At 36.1% G+C, this 19,034-nt stretch overlaps 1 protein-coding gene across 8 annotated transcripts in view; it reads left to right on the plus strand.

The window, feature by feature from the left end:
• The window catches only part of Kdm4c (lysine demethylase 4C), a 192,671-nt gene that overhangs the window by 79,404 nt on the left and 94,233 nt on the right, over positions 1 to 19,034 (plus strand). For 7 of the 8 annotated variants that reach the window (XM_087548042.1, XM_087548041.1, XM_087548044.1 and 4 more), the window contains 2 exon segments: positions 406 to 509; positions 8,453 to 8,590. In XM_087548042.1, the coding sequence (XP_087404168.1) occupies positions 406 to 509; positions 8,453 to 8,590 (242 nt within the window). 8 annotated transcript variants of the gene reach the window in all.

Below are 19,034 nucleotides of genomic sequence, written 5' to 3' on the forward strand. Positions count from 1 at the left end.
CAACCAGAAGTTAGGGAAGAGTTTGGTGCATATGGTGTCTCGGGCTTTTGGGAACCACAGTGCTTTCAGAATGGTTAGTTCTCAGAGTCTCCACTGAGGATTTGTTTAGTACAGCTGTTCTCAATCTCACTTTCCACTTGAACAGTAAGTTATTATATATTAGGCAACTGCATTTCAAATATGTGCTGAATTGAAATTCTTAAAATTAGTGATTTTTTTTATTCATAAGTGTAATTCTTGGTAAATATTTTTGAAAAGACCAACCTTTTTGACATACCAGTTTTTAAGGATTATGGCTTGGACTGATTTTTAGTAAGAGTTATAAGAACATTAGAATTCAAGTGTATTTTAAAAACTATGTGAAATGTTATCTTGACTGACACTATATTTATTGTTGATCTTTAGGCTTTTTCCCCAGCAGCTCCCAAGGCTGTGATGCATTCCTCCGCCACAAGATGACACTGATTTCCCCCTCAGTGCTGAAGAAGTATGGCATTCCCTTTGACAAGGTTTGTTTCTGTTTGACTTTCACAAGTAGATGTTTCATTTTGTGGAATTTGTATTTAAGAAGAATTTAAAGTGGCATACTATGTTATGAATTATTAAATAACATTATAACAGGTGAAGAGAAATTTAAGCTCATGTTCTATAACATCAATAATTAGTTTAAGTCTTAATTAAATATTTTATTTTAAAACATGTTCACTCAAGTTTATATATATTTAAATTTTAGTTATAGTACTTAATACATAAATATATCTACCACTATTTCTTTATGTCTAGATATGTCACTATTCCCATCATCACTTTTCCCTCCAAATATAATGTCCTTTCTTTTCATTCTTGTTTGTGAACTCAGAGTCTACTTAGTAATACTTATATGTGCATGGCTATAGAACTATGTACTGGAGTATGGATAGATTCTCAGAAGCCACAGTTAACAGAAACAGAAACACGTAGATATCAGTTGCCAGTGGCCTGTGGTAGAACTTCAGATCTCCACCTCCATCCATACTAATTTGGTGGCCTGCTTGATGGTGTACAGTTCTTGTATGTCCCATTACAGCTGCTCTGGGTGACCTCACTCTGGGTGATCTTTTTCCAGCTCTATTTGCCTACAAATTGAATAACTTCACTTTTTGTAATAGATAAGTAATAAATGTATGGCATTTTTATTATCTATACACAGTTGATAGACAGCTGGCCTGTTTCCAGTTTCTGACTATTATGATTAGAGCAGCAAAACACAATTGAGCAGGTTATCTGTGTAGTAGGTCATACGATGTTTGGTTATCTGCCTAATAATGCTATAGCTGTGTCTTGAGGTAGATCTAGGCCCAGCTTCCTGAGGAACTACTACACTTAGTTCCACAGTGGCTTACAAGTTTGCACTCCTACCAACAATGATTAAGTGTTTCCCTTCCTCTGAATCCTTTGGTCTTGGAGTACAAAACCTTTGGTCTTGGAGTACAAAAGGGAACTTAAAAACATTCCTTCTTCCAGCCTTTGTTGGGAAGAGTTAGATGGATGCACAGAATTCTTTCCTGTGCTTCAGATTCAATGCAACCTCAGTGTTCACTGGCGTTGTTGACTTTTGTGGCTTTAACTTCCAAAACAGTGAGATACTAATAATTAATTTTTGATAATAGGACTCTGTGTTGGAATTGTGTTCACTTCTGTTTTCCACCTTCATTTGATTTGATGTAGGACATATGTATAATAACATAATGTTCCTCAAATACTTTATTCTGTGATGTCATAGGAGCTGTTGACAGATAGTGGTTGTAGAATAATATCTGTTAGGCTCCCTTCTGGTTTTTTTTTTCTTATGATTATTGATGCAAATTTACTCAATGTAATTCTCACATACCAAATCCAAGAACATATTACAACCTTCATTCACCATGATCAAGTAGGCTTCATCCCAGGAATGCAAGGTTGTTTCAATATACAAAAATACATTAACATAATCGCTATATATACCAACTCAAAAAATCACATGATCATTTCAGTAGATACTGAAAAAAGCATTTGGAAAAAATACAATACCCCTTCATCTTAAAAGTATTGGAGACATCGTGAATACAAGGCCTATACCTAAATATGATAAAAGCAATATACAATAAACCAAAATCCAATATCAAACTAAATGGAGAGATACCTGAAGAAATAACTCTAAAATCAGGGACAAGACAAGGATGTCCATTCTTGTTATATCTAATCAATGTAGTTCTCAAAGTTCTAATTAGAACAATAAGCCAACAAAAGGTGATCACGGGGATACAACCTGACAGGAAGAAGTCAAGGTATCACTATTTTCAAATGCTTGTTCAAAGAACTGCACCGCTTCGAGTCCATTGCCATCCCACAAGAACTGGAAGCTCTACCACCCACTCCAGGACAGCAGAGATATGTATTCTTCCACAGTGAGATACCTTTTGTAGGATTTGACTTTTTCGATAACGCAATTATGATTGTTACATGAAACCAAGTTGAATTGTCTATTGGAATTATTTTGAGAATATCAACAATGTCAACCAACATGTTATTTTTCCTTCTATGTATCAACATATTATTTTTTCCCCCATCTTTATTAACTTGAGTATTTCTTATTTACATTTCGATTGTTATTCCCCTTCCCGGTTTCTGGGTCAACATCCCCCCAGTCGGTCTGCACTTCTTTGCTTCATCCATCTTGTCTAATTGGGTGGCTGTATATGTATGGGCCACATGTGGGGCAGGCTCTGAATGGGTGTTACTTCAGTCTCTGTTTTTTTTTTTTTTTCTGCTTTTATTTTTTTTTTTAAATTTAGAGAATACTTTATTAGTTTTTGTAATCAAACCCACGTAGATAAGACCTTACATATTTAATACAGTGTGTTATCCCTGTACAAATGGAAAAAACTTAAGTTCAACATTTCTAGACCAATATGGCTGTTAATTTCTGTACAGTGCCAACTCAACACAGTAAACGGGGATACTTTTTTCCAAAGTTGACAGCACAGCTAAAGTTTCAAAAAATTCAAATTATATATCTGTATATATATATTTATATTTATATAAAAAGACCAATAATAGCAGTGTGTTATGCAGCAACAGCTTTTCCAGGTTCTGCAGTCATCTGAACAAAACTGTAGAGACATCCAGCACACTCCATTAAAAAAAAAAAAAGTAAAAAAACAAAACCCGAGAAAACAGCACAGTTCTGTTACTCTTGTGGTACCTGGCATCATTTTTTTTTTTTTTTTTTAAATTAGCTTCTCAATCATCATCTGGAAAGAAAACATTCTGAGCAACATCATTAAAAACAGCTCTGATAAAGCACAGTCACTACTACGTATCATAAAGCAGGTACAAGCTATTTTACATCCACAGAGGTATGATACAGTACTGTCCTACATCTATAATACTAGAGGATACAATTTAAAAGGCATTATTTGAGACTTGATTCTACTTTTCCAGCAGAGGGCCCAAAGGATGGTGTGACACAGCTTTGTAAAGAAACATACTCTAGACAGGATTTCCTTTCACTAGTGGCACAGTTCTAAGGATTCATTCTCTCCATGAATGTCAGCTAAAACCGTTATTAAAAAAATGAAATATCCCTAGAACAAAACCGTATAACCACCGGATTCACATGAAGATGACCTAGTGGAGACAAGCTGGACCTCACCTTACCAACAAGCTATCAAATCTGTTATGTTTAAACAGTGAGACCGCCAAGGAAGGAGATGCCAAGTAGTGCTTCAAAGCTTCGGACCATAATCAAACACAGCATCCTTTTCAACAGAAGCAGAAGCTCATCTGAATATGCTCAAGGATGCTGACATCAACATTTAATCATCTCCTCACTCATCCAGGAAGAAGGGGAAATCAGTTACTACTGTACTTTATTGTGTTCAACCAAATCACCATGTTACAAAAATAGCAAGCTGCCATAATAAAAAATAAGGCTCCTCTATCCAGCACCAGATAGCATCATTTTACTTTCAAGCCTAGAAATTGCACACTTGTATATAAACCAACCGAAGATGAGGATTGAGAGTTCATCTTGGTGGATTTTTCCTTTGATGAATATGAAGTGTCCTTCCTTATCTTTTTGATGACTTTTAATTGAAAATTCATTTTATTTGATATTAGAATGGCTACTCCAGCTTGCTTCTTCTGACCATTTGCTTGGAAAGTTGTTTTCCAGCCTTTCACTCTGAGGTAGTGTCTGTCTTTGTCTCTGAGGTGTGTTTCCTGTAGGCAGCAGAATGCAAGGTCCTCATTGCGTATCCAGTTTGTTAATCTATGTCTTTTTATTGGGGAGTTGAGGCCATTGATGTTGAGAGATATTAAGGAATAGTGATTATTGCTTCCTGTTATATTCATATTTGGATGTGAGTTTATGTTTGTGTGCTTTTCTTCTCTTTGTTTTGTTGCCAAGATGATTACTTTCTTGCTTCTTCTAGGGTATAGCTTGCCTCCTTATGTTGGGCTTTACCCTTTATTATCCTTTGTAGTGCTGGATTTGTAGAAAGATACTGTGTAAATTTCGTTTTGTCATGGAATATCTTGGTTTCTCCATCAATGTTAATTGAGAGTTTTGCAGGATACAGTAACCTGGGCTGGCATTTGTGTTCTCTTAGGGTCTGTATGACATCTGTCCAGGATCTTCTGGCCTTCATAGTTTCTGGCGAAAAGTCTGGTGTGATTCTGATAGGTCTGCCTTTATATGTTACTTGACCTTTTTCCCTTACTGCTTTTAATATTCTTTCTTTATTTTGTGCGTTTGGTGTTTTGACAATTATGTGACGGGAGGTGTTTCTTTTCTGGTCCAATCTATTTGGAGTTCTGTAGGCTTCTTGTATGCCTATGGGTATCTCTTTTTTTAGGTTAGGGAAGTTTTCTTCTATGATTTTGTTGAAGATATTTACTGGTCCTTTGAGCTGGGAGTCTTCACTCTCTTCTATACCTATTATCCTTAGGTTTGATCTTCTCATTGAGTCCTGGATTTCCTGTATGTTTTGGACCAGTAGCTTTTTCTGCTTTACATTATCTTTGACAGTTGAGTCAATGATTTCTATGGAATCTTCTGCTCCTGAGATTCTCCCTTCCATCTCTTGTATTCTGTTGGTGAAGCTTGTATCTACAGCTCCTTGTCTTTTCTTTTGATTTTCTATGTCCAAGGTTGTTTCCATGTGTTCTTTCTTGATTGCTTCTATTTCCATTTTTAATTCCTTCAACTGTTTGATTGTGTTTTCCTGGAATTCTTTCAGGGATTTTTGCGATTCCTCTCTGTAGGCTTCTACTTGTTCTCTAAGGGAGTTCTTTATGTCTTTCTTGAAGTCCTCCAGCATCATGATCAAATATGACTTTGAAACTAGATCTTGCTTGTCTGGTGTGTTTGGATATTCCGTGTTTGCTTTGGTGGGAGAATTGGGCTCCGATGATGCCATGTAGACTTGGTTTCTGTTGCTTGGGTTCTTGCGCTTGCCTCTCACCATCAGATTATCTCTAGTGTTACTTTGTTCTGCTATTTCTGACCGTGGCTAGACTGTCTTATAAGCCTGTGTGTCAGGAGTGCTGTAGACCTGTTTTCCTGTTTTCTTTCAGCCAGTTATGGGGACAGAGTGTTCTGCTTTCGGGCGTGTAGTTTTTCCTCTCTACAGGTCTTCAGCTGTTCCTGTGGGCCTGTGTCTTGAGTTCACCAGGCAGGTTTCTTGCAGGGGAAAAGTTGGTCCTACCTGCGGCTCCAAGGCTCAAGTTTGCTCGTGGGGTACTGCCCAAGTCCTCTCCGCTGTGGCAGCAACCGGGAAGATCTGCGCTGCTCTTTCCGGGAGCCTCCGTGCACCAGGGTTCCAGATGACGTTTGGTGTTTTCCTCTGGCGTCTGGATGTGCACAGAGTGCAGTCTCTTCTGGTTTCCCAGGCGTGTCTGCCTCTCTGAAGGTTTAGCTCTCCCTCCCACGGGATTTGGGTGCAGAGAACTGTTTATCCGGTCTGTTTCCTTCAGGTTCCGGCGGTGTCTCAGGTGCAGGGGTCCTGCTGCTCCCGGGCCCTCCCCTACGGGAACCCAGAGGCCTTATACAGTTGCCTCTTGGGCCAGGGATGTGGGCCGGGGTGGGCAGTGTTGGTGGTTCCTCCGCTCTGCAGCCTCAGGAGTGCCCACCTGATCAGGCGGTGAGGTCTCTCTCCCACGGGGTTTGGGAGCAGAGAGCTGCTGCGGGCCGGGGATCCGCGGGTGTGTCCCTTCTGGTTTTTGTTACATTATTTTTAGAGTTTTACTTCACCTCTAATATAGAGATAATACTAATGATCAATGAGAATTATTCTAAGTATTAGATAAGATAATCTATGTAAAAGGTTTTATATTCTATTGTAAGATTATTATTTTAATAAAATTCCTTTTATATTTTATTGTTACAATTTTAATTAGATAAAATTACATCACTTTCCCCTTCCATTTTTCTCGTCGTCTCCTAGATTTTCTAGGAGATTTTCTTTTTCTAAGCCATTCCAGGTATATTCCCACTCTCAAATTGAGAGCCTCTTTTTCTTTGAACATTATTGTTACATACATATGTATATTTTTGCATAAATTTACAAATATATCTAGTTGAATCCATTTTTTGTTGTTTTTGTATATGTGATTTCAGGGTTGACGACTTTGTAATATCAAGTAGCCAATAAGGGGATTCATTTTCAGAAGAGACTAATTATTACTCCCTCTGCTTTCAGTCAGATGATACTTGTGGTTCTTAATCTTCTTAAAATATAATATAATTCAATACAATGCAATGCAATGCAATGCAATGCAATGCAATGCAATGCAATGCAATGCAATGCAATGCAATACAATACAATACAATACAATACAAACAGAAGAACTCCTGAACTGCAAATCCCCAGTATCACTTTTATGCCCTCTTGTCCTCTTTGCCTATAATTGGATGAATAGGAATTTTAATAGTATACCACATATTATGTATGTTTTTATCCTTTTTAAGTTCTTGTCTCTCTGTGTCTGTCTGTCTGTCTGTCTGTCTCTCTCTCTCTCTCTCTCTCTCTCTTGGTTTTTCTTTTGTCAATATCTTACATTTTGTGTCTTGATAGTCTATCTTATGCTTGACTTATTCTGTTTTTAAAGCTTCTCCTGAATTTTCTAATCAAGACATTGAATGCTTGAATTCCATTTTCATTTTAGCTTTTGTTCTTTTCAGTGTTTCTACCTCTTTATTAAATTGTTTTTAAATCCTGATTATCTTTGTTACTTTGTTCACATATGTTTTTGTATTGGATATAACTCAAGGTCTTTTTGTTATCTTTTGGAGTTAAGTGAAGTATTTGTATATGCCATTGTAAAATTCTTTGTATTTTTAAATAAAGTTTACATTTGTTTATGATTTTCTTTTAAATTCTCTGTCTTGGGGTTTCTGTAAGACTAATGAATTTGATAAGAGACATAAAGTTTTGGCCATTCATGTTGTTTTTGTCTCTGGGAATTGAACAGGATATGTGAACTTTCTTTAGTGGGTTATATGTGATGATCTGGCTTTTCTTAAATTGGGCCAGTAATGTAGTTGCAGAACATTTCACAATCAATAACAAGGCCAAGGTGGAAGTTTTGGTTCAGTATACGCTTGTATATTTACTAAATATTTAAGTGCACATCTCTACATAATTCATTTATTTTGCAACATTTTAGAACTGAAACGTTAAGGGACTTTTTTCCTTTTGCTCAGTAACTTCAAACACAACATTGCTTGACCTTTGTTTCAGATGTTTTAGGGGAATCTTTGCCCAGTGAGAACTGAATGTGAATTTTTTTTAAATTTCTTTACAATTTTATAAGTTCTTACTTTACTTCTTATTTGTTTAAAAAACATATTAAAGAATAGTTGGTGTCTTTTCTAGATCGACAGTCTTGTTCCTATTATTATTTTGGTTCTCGTTTCATGTTGTTAAGTTATTGATTCTTTTGTCAACTGTGGTTGATGATCAGGACTAGAAAATCACTGTAGATATTTTATGTTTGTTCTAATGGTAATCTTTTTATCCATATGTATATGCTCAATATTCTTAGTAGATCTACCATTCTTATATATTCTTATATATAGCATATCTGGAAAGAGCAATAATGATAAATAAAATATCACAAAAGAGAACATGGGTGCCAACAGCGAATCCTTTTTCTGTCTTGTATCTGCAGATGAGACGTTCACATTAAATTCTGTGATTGCTGACAATACAGATACTGTTTGTATTGTTGATGCCGGAGTTGGAAGTCAACTTCTTAGGCACTAGTGACCACTGAGCCGTAACAACCCCAGACTTCTGTTCTCTTAAAGTTGTGATAGTGTGATCATTTTACTTTTTTGTTTTGTTTTAAAAATTGAAAATTGAAATATGTACTAATCATTAAATGATTTGGAAAGTTATTAAACATTCTGTCTCTTCAAACTCCACAGATTACCCAGGAGGCTGGAGAGTTCATGATTACTTTTCCTTATGGGTATCATGCTGGTTTTAATCATGGTTTCAATTGTGCTGAGTCTACAAACTTTGCTACAGTCAGATGGATTGACTATGGAAAAGTTGCTAAATTGGTAAGTTTCTCCTGAAGAGTGAAGCATACATAGTACGTACATACTTGGACATGTGCATCACTAGTGTTCGTCATTCACATTGTGCCTCTCACTGTAGTAATTTTTGTCAGAATAGCTATATATTTACTTCTCATAAGATGAGTGGCTACTCATTACTGGATTTTTCTATTTTGAGATTGTTAACGGACAGTTTACTCTGACTGGATTTTTTTCTGTAGATGCTTGCTTTCTCTCTCAAAGTTACCATCTGTGTTTCCTGCAGCATTTTCTCTTGGCTGTGTGGTACTTCTCATTAAAGTTCAGTCTGTTAAATTTAGAACTGTTGGTGGTTGAGAAAGTATGGTAAAAAGAAATTATTAGGGCTTCTTAATAATTAAATTAAACTCTTTAGTAGTAACAATGTAAAACATTTTATATCTTAGTGTTAATCTTGGTATAAAGATTTGTTCGTAGTTTCAGTTTTAAAACTTTTAGAGCTATATTTGTTTTAGTTCACATAAATGTTAACATTAAACTTGTATAAAGTTGTATTTGTAGTTTTAGCATTAAAAAAACTGTTTTAGTTCATGTACTGTATATTTTCATTTTGTGTATGTAGTTTTTATTGAATTGCTTTCACCTTGAGGCACTAAAACAGAGCCATCTTCAAAACAATTGACATATTATCTTTCCTCTGGCTTTTTGGGAGAAGCAGATTGGGAGAGGGATAGGTCTTAAGGAAACTATTGCAAAGTATATGAAGGTGACACAGTCAGTGAAAAACTGATAAATAAAGCTTACAGGCCTTTAGCTACTTCATGGTACAAGTGAATGCTCATCCTATTCTGAGAAAAAATTGTATATAGGACCATTTCATGAAATTAGGGAAAAATCACTCTTAATTTACAGGTTTATTTAAGGTTGTATAACATTAAAATGTATAAAAAATTCTATTCTTTAGCAACTCAGGAGACACTTGAAAGAATTCTTGTTTAAAAGTTTGTTTTTAGTCTTTGATAGGGTCTATATTTATATAAATATATTATGTTTTGGTCATTTTTTCTTCTCTTACATCTTCTTCCCACTCCTACTGAATCCCATCTTTTTCCCAACAAGTTCCTCAACTATTTTTTATATTTCTGTTACTGTCTTGTCTAGTTTGTTAGCCTCATAGTTATTAGAGTTATATGAGAATGTTTGGGGGTTATTCACTCAAGCACAGGCAACTTTGCATGAGTACACTACTGAAAAAAATGATTAATGCCTGTTTCTGAGGGGTTGCTTACAAAGGCATAAAATTTAAGTAATTCCTACTATATCGTGTTATAGTCTTTCTAATGAGATATAGAACATTCATCATGTATAGCTTGGCCTGTAACTTTGTGCTTGCATTGAAGTGAAATGCTTTCTTCTGTGCTGAAATCATGCCATAAACATGAAGGTGTAATGTGATGTTATGTTTTACATCTTTAAATTTGGCAGACTAAGTAAGTTATTGTAGATCTTCAGATCACCAGAAAAATGATTTAGTGCTTGTTTATTATAGATTTCAAAACTATTTGGCGGTATTGACCAAAATAAGACATTTCTTCCTTGTTTATAGCCATATGCAATGAGGTCATGTTTGTAGTAGGAGTGGATAGCCACCAGTGAGGAATTGTGAATATTGCTATGCCTTAGAACCTATAGCTGGCTGAGGTGTTATAGAAGCGGATCTAAGCCCAATATTCCTATTCTTGATAGATATATGTATATTCAGGAAAGTAATTTATTTTTCAACAAAATTAGAAAGTCCTCCTTACTTTAAAGGTTTGCTGTAAGGGGAGAAATCCTATGCATGTGAAAATCATTCATTATATCACTTATTTATTTGGTTTTGGGCACTTTATTTTATTAGGCACGTAATTATTGATACACACATTAGGCTAGCTAATTTAAAATGTTCCACATGTCCTACGTAGGTATTTTTCTCACCCTTCTCTTCCTCTTGGGCCAGATGTGGCTTTGCTGTCAGGATTTGGTTTAAGCGGTAGCTGAGAGCTTGTAGGTGGGGTAGATGTGGGCTTTTGAAACCTCAAAGCCAGTGACACACCTCTTAATCATTCCTTAATGCTGCCTACAAACGAGCATAAATTAGCAAATGATGAGTAAAAATTGAGAGTCTACTTTGCGTAGGTAACTGGTTTCTTCTTAAAAACAGGAACTTAACTTTTTAATAGACAATTTTGAAGGTTTCAATAGCCTATGAACTCTTCTCTTATTACCTTAGTATTATGATTTCTATTCTTAGTCAATTTTTTTTCTTATTCTAAAATGTGATGTGAGTTTCTTTTAGACTTTAATTGCTTTTGGTCCCTGTATTTGATATATGCAAGGTAGACCACCTTATTAATTTACAATATTGTATATATAGCTTTTTAACCATTTGAAATTGTGTTTTGGGCACAAATTATCTGTTTTGCTCATTACTGATACAATGTATGGGTTAGTTTGGATTGTAGTAAACCAGCTTTTAGCTTTGTGGATTCCTATAATTGTTTGCCTTATTATTTTATTTGTTCCTTTGAATTTTTTCTAAATGGTAGAGCTCATGACTTGTAGTTTTTGAGTAAAGCTTTTTGTTACTTTTGTAAACAGACTGCTATTCCTCACAGCTATGCAAAGAGTTGGAGCTCCTGCTTTCCTTTTCATGTGGGTTCAATGGAATGTAAAAATGTGTGATAAAAGTCTCTGATGTTTGTACATTTATGTAAGTCATTCATTCATATAATCTAAAACATGTAATTTCACATATTCCAAATTTTTAATTTGATGTCGCAGAAAAGAATTATTGCAAACGATTATTTTTAGTAAAAAGCACCTAACCATTTTCTTTGTTAGGTGAGTCTTGATTATAAGCTATCAGGTTTGGTTAGTAGAGAAATCTGTCACTATGGTATGTGTCTTATGAAAGAGAGAAGGCTCCGTTTGCTGACACTGTGCTTGTTTCATGTTGATGCTGGTCTGCAGACCAGAGGTGAGAATAGAGGGTTCCAACAGTGCTTCTCTTGTCCCTTGATGCTTACCTTCTGCTTATAGTGATTTCTGAAGATACCTCTGAAATGTGGATGGAGAGGAGATTTATTGATTTCCACTGAAATGATTAGTGACCTGTAGGTATGCAGTGAAAGAAGAAAACTTCATTCTTAAGATCTGGCTTTGACTGATTAGAAGTACCATCCCATCATTGTTGTCAAACTAATTACCTGTTCCAAATTGCTATGAGTTTTTGGAGGTTTGATATTTAAGTTTTTAGATTTGGAAGCTATTTCAGAGTTTTTTTTTCTGAGTCTTTCTAGTGGGATGTTCTTTTCCACCGTGTTCCCTAAAACTCTAACTTTGCTGTGGACTGGACAGCAGTTCTGCCTGTAACTTAGTCTGATCATCCCTGCTTCCAAGAGGACCCTAGTGCTCTATGTTTTAGTTTGGATTTTATTGCTCTGAAAAGGCACCATGACGAAGGCAAATCATAAAGGTAAACACTTTATTGGGATTTACAATTTTAGACCTTTAGTCCATTATTATAGTGGCAGGGTGCATGGCATTATGCAGGCAGACATGGTGGTGAAGGAGCAGAGAGTTCAGTCTTGATTCACAAGCAGCAAGGAGAAGGCTCTTCTTCAGGCTGCCAGGGGGAGATCTTTTCTGCACTGAACAGAGCTGGAGCATAGACCCTCAAAGCCTACCCTTACAATGACACATTTTGTCCAAGGACGCGCCTATTCCAACAAGGACACATCTCCCTGTGGGCCAAGCATTCAGACACGAATCTGTGGGGCCAAACCTATTCAAACTACCACAATTTACTTCCTTGATGTTTTGTTCCTTATTTCTTTCAGAACCATTTAGCAAATTTTTTCATTGACTTCCGTTTTAGGGTTTCATGGTTGAGAAGAGATACCATGGCCAGGGCAACTCTTATTAAAGGAAAATATTTAGTTGGGCCTGGTTTACAGTTTCAGAGATTCAGTCCATTATCATCATGGCAGGAAGCATGGCAGTGTGCAGGTAGTCATGGTGCTGGAGAAGCCACGAGTTTTGAATCTTGATCTGTAGGCAGCAGGACAGAACTATCTCCCACAGACAGCCAGGGTCTCTGATTCTATACTGGGCAGACTTTGAGCATAAGAGATCTCAAAGCCTGCCTACACAGTGATGTACTTCTTCCAACAAGGTAACACATATACCAATAAGGGCACACCTCCAAATAGTGCCAATCCCCATGGCTAAGCATTGAAACACATGAATCTATGGGGACAAACCTCTTTAAACCACCACATTCCACACCCTGGTCCGCATAGGCTTGGAGTTACAACATAATGCACAGTGGATATGGTACAACCTCAAAAGTCTCTATAGTCTTTCACAGTCTCAACAGTGTTTAAAAATTCAAAGTTAAAAGTCCCTACTGAGAATCATGCAATTTCTTAAATATAATCCCCTATAAAATAAAATAAAAAAGCAAATCACATACTTCCAACATCACATGATATACATTACCATTTCAAAATATAGTAGTGTACAAATATTGGACCAAAGCAATACCAAAAATCATCTGGACAAACTAAATTCTACATTTCTATGTCTGATATCAAACTGCTTTCAGCTTTGTTGACTACAACATAATTCTTTCCCTTGAGCTGGTTCCACTTCCGGTTAGCAGCTTTCCTGGGCAGTTATTCCTTGGCTCTGGCATTTCTAGCATCTTGGCATCTCAAGACATCTTCAACTTCACAGCTACTTGTTCCACTGTCTGAGATCCACATATGATATTCTGTGGTCCAAAAGTCTTTTATTACTTCCTTTACTCTGCTATCTGTGAGACTCTAGGCTCTTGCTGAGTCTACTCTACTGCTGCTGCTGATTTTGGTGATCATCCACTGCTACTGGATTCTCCAATAGGCTGCACTGCAACTAGTGTGCACTTTCACCAATAGCCTCTCATAGGCTCTTGTCACAGTACTAAACCTCAACAATTTTTGTATGACCACTTTGGTTCTGGACCTTCAAATGCCACTGAAGTTTCACCCTCATTAATGAATAGCCTTTCCTGGGCTCTCACAGTGCTAAGCCTTAGCTGCTTTCCACGAGTCCTTCATGACTTCAAAACCAGTACCACCTGGGTGATTCTTAAACATTGCCAAGTCACGCTGTCAGAGCAAGGTCTGTAGCTGGAACACAGCTTTTTTGTGCTTTCAGAAAATACTTCCCAAAAGATTTAACCATGGGACACTGCTCTCTTCTTAATCGCTACTAATTTTGTAGTTCCAGCTGACCAGTATCAATCGTCCCAGTAATTGCTTCTGTTCTTGACTCTAAAGCCAGAGCCATGAGCCTGAAGCTTCGAAGTTTTGCTGCTTGTTGTACCTGGAACTTGGTCCTCCTTTTCTATTACATCTTAATAAAGTTTCCTGTTTTCGATGATTTATTTAGCTGCCTAAACTTGACGTCTTTGAACTTGCTGTATAGACTGACCTTGAAGTAAGAGATCTGCATGCCTCTTTCTCCTGAATGCTGGGATTAAAGGCATGCACCCCCATTCCTGGACGTAAGCTTTTCTTTACGTGGAACTTGCTCTATACCAACTTGGCCTTGAACTCTGAAATCTGCTTGCCTATGCCAGGAAGTAAGCTGTTCTTTAATTTCTTTAATCCCCTATGCCTAAGGATCTGGATCACAGATGTTTCCGGATTGCAGTTCATTCCATACACAGTCAGGTTGACAACTGAGAATAGCCATCGCAATCCATCCCTTGTCAATTTGGCACACAATAGCATCTCCTTGTCTTCAAATGAAAGTAATAACCAGGCCATAATAATGCCTAACTTGTTTAACTGCATTCCTGTAAATAATAAGCTTAGGTGAGTGGTATCTTTCCCTGTAGTTACCACTTCCTTAACTCCATTTAATATTCTTGAATACTGGAGCTCTATTCCACTTCCTGGAACCCCTTTAGTCTTTGAATCATACATTTTGTATTTTTCCTTTTTCAATGTGCTCTCATGAGAGTGAACCACAGGGCAGAGGCTCTCCATAAGAGTGAACCACACGACAGAGTCTATGCTAGTTTGTTTTGAAATTTCTAAATCTCTTCATTTTAGCCTAAGGCAGAATAAAAGTAGTCATATTCTTCAATCATATACCACAAGGTTAATCTCTAGGCATCATATTAAAAATTCTTCTCCCTTGAAACCTCTTGATATACAGTTTAAATCACTCTCAGCACCACTTGGTTCCATGCTTCTATGAGTAAGGCCCAATAAACCCTTCTTAAAGCATTTTTTTAGTGTTCTCAAATCTACATTGCTCCAAACATAAGCATGGTCAGGCCTATCACAACAACACTCCAATCCTGGTACCAACTTCTATATTAGTTATGAACACCAACAGAGCTTGTAAAGTAAAGAATGTGCTGCAGGGCAACAGAACCTTATGTGTGATTCTCACAAAATATACTTAGCTCCCTGTCTGCTTTTTTTTCCTGACAGCTAAGACATCTTTGATTGCTAAGTGTTCAGAGTCTGCTCTGGAAGAGGTACTAGGCTACATATTTGTGTAGGAATGTATGGGAAAGGTTTTTCTGAGAAATGCTGTTTTGATCTTGCTTTTACAAATCAAAACATTCAGTCAGCTGTAACTAAGCTAATGTGCTTTGAGATTATTTATAACTATGTACTCATTCTTCTTAGGTACTATGTACTTAACCTATTCAGAATGATCTGCCCTTCAAGAAAAGCATACTTAGCTCCCAGTAGTCTTGTGCTTTTGGGATTCCCTGGTGTGTTGTCATCCTTATTTTTCTTTTGTGTCCATGCATGTCCCTGACTCATAACAATGTATGTGTATGTGAACTGTGATGAACAGGTCTAAGGCTATTCCTTAGAAGCAGTGAGATAGTCAAGGCAGTACTCTCTTCCCCCACATATGTACAAATAGCATTCTGTACTGCTCTGAGTCATTAAAGATAGGAAAACTATTTTCTGCCAAATGAAATTCTAATGAAAGATAGATGAAGACAAGTTCTTGACTACTTGTTCTTACCATATTGACTATGTTGTTAGTATATAAAGGGAATGGCTTTTGTTCAGGGCTACTAGGACTAATCAGGATCTTTTAGATTAGGCTACTCTTTTAGATTATAAGAGGGAGACCAAAAGTCTTGAGAATACATCAAAGCCTCTCTTTCAGAAAGAACACCAAGAATTAGCCTTTTCTCTTTCACGTGACATCACCGCAAGGACATATACATTTTCTTTGTCTTTAGGGGAGCCTCTCTGAAAGGCTTTTAATAACTGCATGTATAAAGCTTTAATGTCAGTAGAATGTACTGTACAGATTTTCACCATACTGATTGTTTTCAGAGAATACAAGGCCTATATCTTCAGAAACTGGGTGCTTTTTTTCACTGTGCAGAGTGAAAGACTTGCCATCACTCATGAAGAATGTTGTTGTATTAGGAGAGGGTGCAGTAGTTGGTGACATTTTATGTTGAAGTGATTTTATTTGAAGTAAAAAAAATATATATAATAAATACACACACACACACATATATATATATATATATTACATAGTGCATTTCACAGTGTCGATAATTGAACTATAGATTTGAAAATATTTTCTAAGAGGATTCAGAATTGTTAGGTTACTAATTTAAAGTTATTCTAATATTTGAATCTATAGGCATTTGAATGTGAATAGATATTCCAGAAATTTATTTTCTTTTTAATCTGGAATTGGTTTCATATAGGAAAATTTCTAGAATATCATGCCAGGGTATGGATTCATTCTATTTTATATTTCAGTCTTTTTTTTTAATGAAAATAAATTAAGTCAATTAAGCATTCTTCCAACAAAGTCTTCAGTCTAGGGCAGTCTTTGTTCAAAGACTCCAGTATCATTTTTAAGTGAATTTCTATGTTTTAATTTTATTTGTTTCATTTTCTAGCTGGGACAGTTAAATCTTTCTTAGGCATCTTGGTCTTTTTCTTTTTCTTTTTCTTTTTTTTCTTTTTTTTGCTCCTGGGAGATTACCATGCTAATACTGAACTTAGTATGGGTCCTGAATAGGCATTATGAACTACAACCCAGAACTTGTGAATTCAAGTTATCCTTTTGCCTCAGACCTATGAGTAACTAGGTTTAGCAGATGTTTGGCATCGACTTTTTGTTGTGTTGTAAAATATTAGTTTAATAATATTTATCTTTTCTTACGGTATGTAAAGGAAAGAAAATCCAGAGTGTCTTGCATTGGCTCATTGAACAGTTCTCTCCTCTCCCTTCCTTTCCTTCTGAGTGTTGGGCGCAAACCCATACCTTGGACATGCCAGATTAGTGTTCTACTATTAAGCTACATCACTAGTCTCTAGATCTGTATTTCTTAAAGTATTGCATATCTTATGTTATGCAGTTGTAGCTGGTGAAGTTCATATTTAGTATCCAAGTAACCAATGCAGTTATTTACAAAGATAAATGGGAAACGCAACCTACAGGGTTTGACAATGTCAGCATTTAAACCAAGGCAAATTTACCACTTTATCACTAAACCTACTTCATGACCCCAGCCAGGCTCCTTACTTTCTTTCCTATTTGAGAACCCAAAACAACACCCTTACTTTAAAGTTGGTGTAACATCTAGTCACACTAAGATTTTACCTTAAACAAACGGGGCAAAATGGGACATAAATATCTAGTTAGTCCTTCTGAAGCCCTTCAAAATAAATAAACTTCCTCAACTGTGGGAAATTGAGAGCTGGGGCAGGAGTGCATGCACTGCCATTTTCACCTTGTAGGTCCGCGCCCCCCCACCCCCAAATACATTGTTTTACTTTATTGTCTGTATCTGTATATGCTGTTTTCATACAGTGCTCCACTCCTAAGGATCAAAGCCTTGATCAGATTGCGAGAGATCTGTAAATAAATTATAGCCAATTCACAAAAGATAACAGTTCAATTTGATGATGCAAACATTTGGTAAGTAATAAATGAAATTTTCATTTAATGAATAAGTTGTACAGGAAACATAAATTATAACAAATATTTCTTACATGAATTAGAATTATCTCTTTAGCATAACAAAGAAAGACCAATAATATTTTCCAAGAAAGTGTTAAGATTAAGAAAAGAGCTAGAAGGACCATTAGTTCCAAAGGACTAAAGAGTGACACTATGTAGTAGTGACTCATTCTACTGTGGAATCATCACTTTGAAAACAAAAATGAGATACTGTAATACTTAATTCCCATAGTCTTGATGTAGTTTACTAAATCTAATACAGATTTTTGAATAGAAATGGGCGATAAGCACTTAATACATATCATAGCAAGAGCCACCAATCAGTTCAAAATTTAAAAAACGAATAAATATTCTTTCTAAACATAGTTACAAAGCAGAATTTTATCATAATTTCTTAAAACATAGTGTTTGTGGAGATGTATATTTATGTGTACATGATTTTGTGTATGTGTGTGCACATGTACGTTTGTTCACGTGTACTATGTATCTGTGTGTGATGTATGTAAGTATGCTTTTGTGCATATGTATATATGTGTATGAAAGCATGTGATGTATTTATATTTCTGTTTGCCCATTCAAGATTTTCATGGCATATGTTTATACCATGCCAGGGTAACTTTTGCAAATAGGTTCACTCTTTACCATGGGCTTGGGATCACACTCAGGTGTTTCAGTTTGGGTGAGCAGCATTTTTATCTGCTGATATTTAACAGGTATATGGATCTAAAATTCTTTATATGTGTGTGTGTGTGTGTGTGTGTGTGTGTGTGTGTGTGTGTGTGTGTATACATATATAGGTATATATATCATAGTAATTTTGTTACCTGAAATCTATTTTTTTTTTTCAGAGCTGGGGACTGAACCCAGGGCCTTTCGCTTGCTAGGCAAGCGCTCTACCACTGAGCTAAATCCCCACCCCGAAATCTATTTTTTTAATTTTGTTTTCTTTTATGCTCATTAATGCCGTCTGTTTCTGTCTTCCCTTGATCACTCTCTGAATAATTTTATCTCTGCTGCTTTTGACTTAATAATATGTTTTAAAGTATTATTTTTAATCTTATGTTTTAGAAGCTAGTACGTAATATACAGTAAATGCATATTAGATCAAAATATTCACAGAATAATGTAACATAAAAATTGAAAACATCTCTGACCTTACAATAGGTAACAGAGAGTATGGGTTCTTCAAAGCAAGCACATTCTCGCTAGATCCTCACTGCTATACTTTCTCCCCTTTAAGTGGCTTGTAGAGACTTGACATCTCTTGCACTTGGGTCTGTTCATTGTATTCACCTACTGTTAGGGTGTAACTAATTCTGTGTGAATCTTAATAAATTATTTTGACGTGTTTAACTTAGTTCTTTGAGAATTAGAATGGAAATTGGTCGTTTATATATAATGCCAGTGAAAATAG

The sequence above is a fragment of the Rattus norvegicus genome, chromosome 5 (genome assembly GCF_021556685.1).
Source record: "Rattus norvegicus strain SHRSP/BbbUtx chromosome 5, alternate assembly SHRSP_T2T, whole genome shotgun sequence".
Lineage (NCBI taxonomy): Eukaryota > Metazoa > Chordata > Mammalia > Rodentia > Muridae > Rattus > Rattus norvegicus.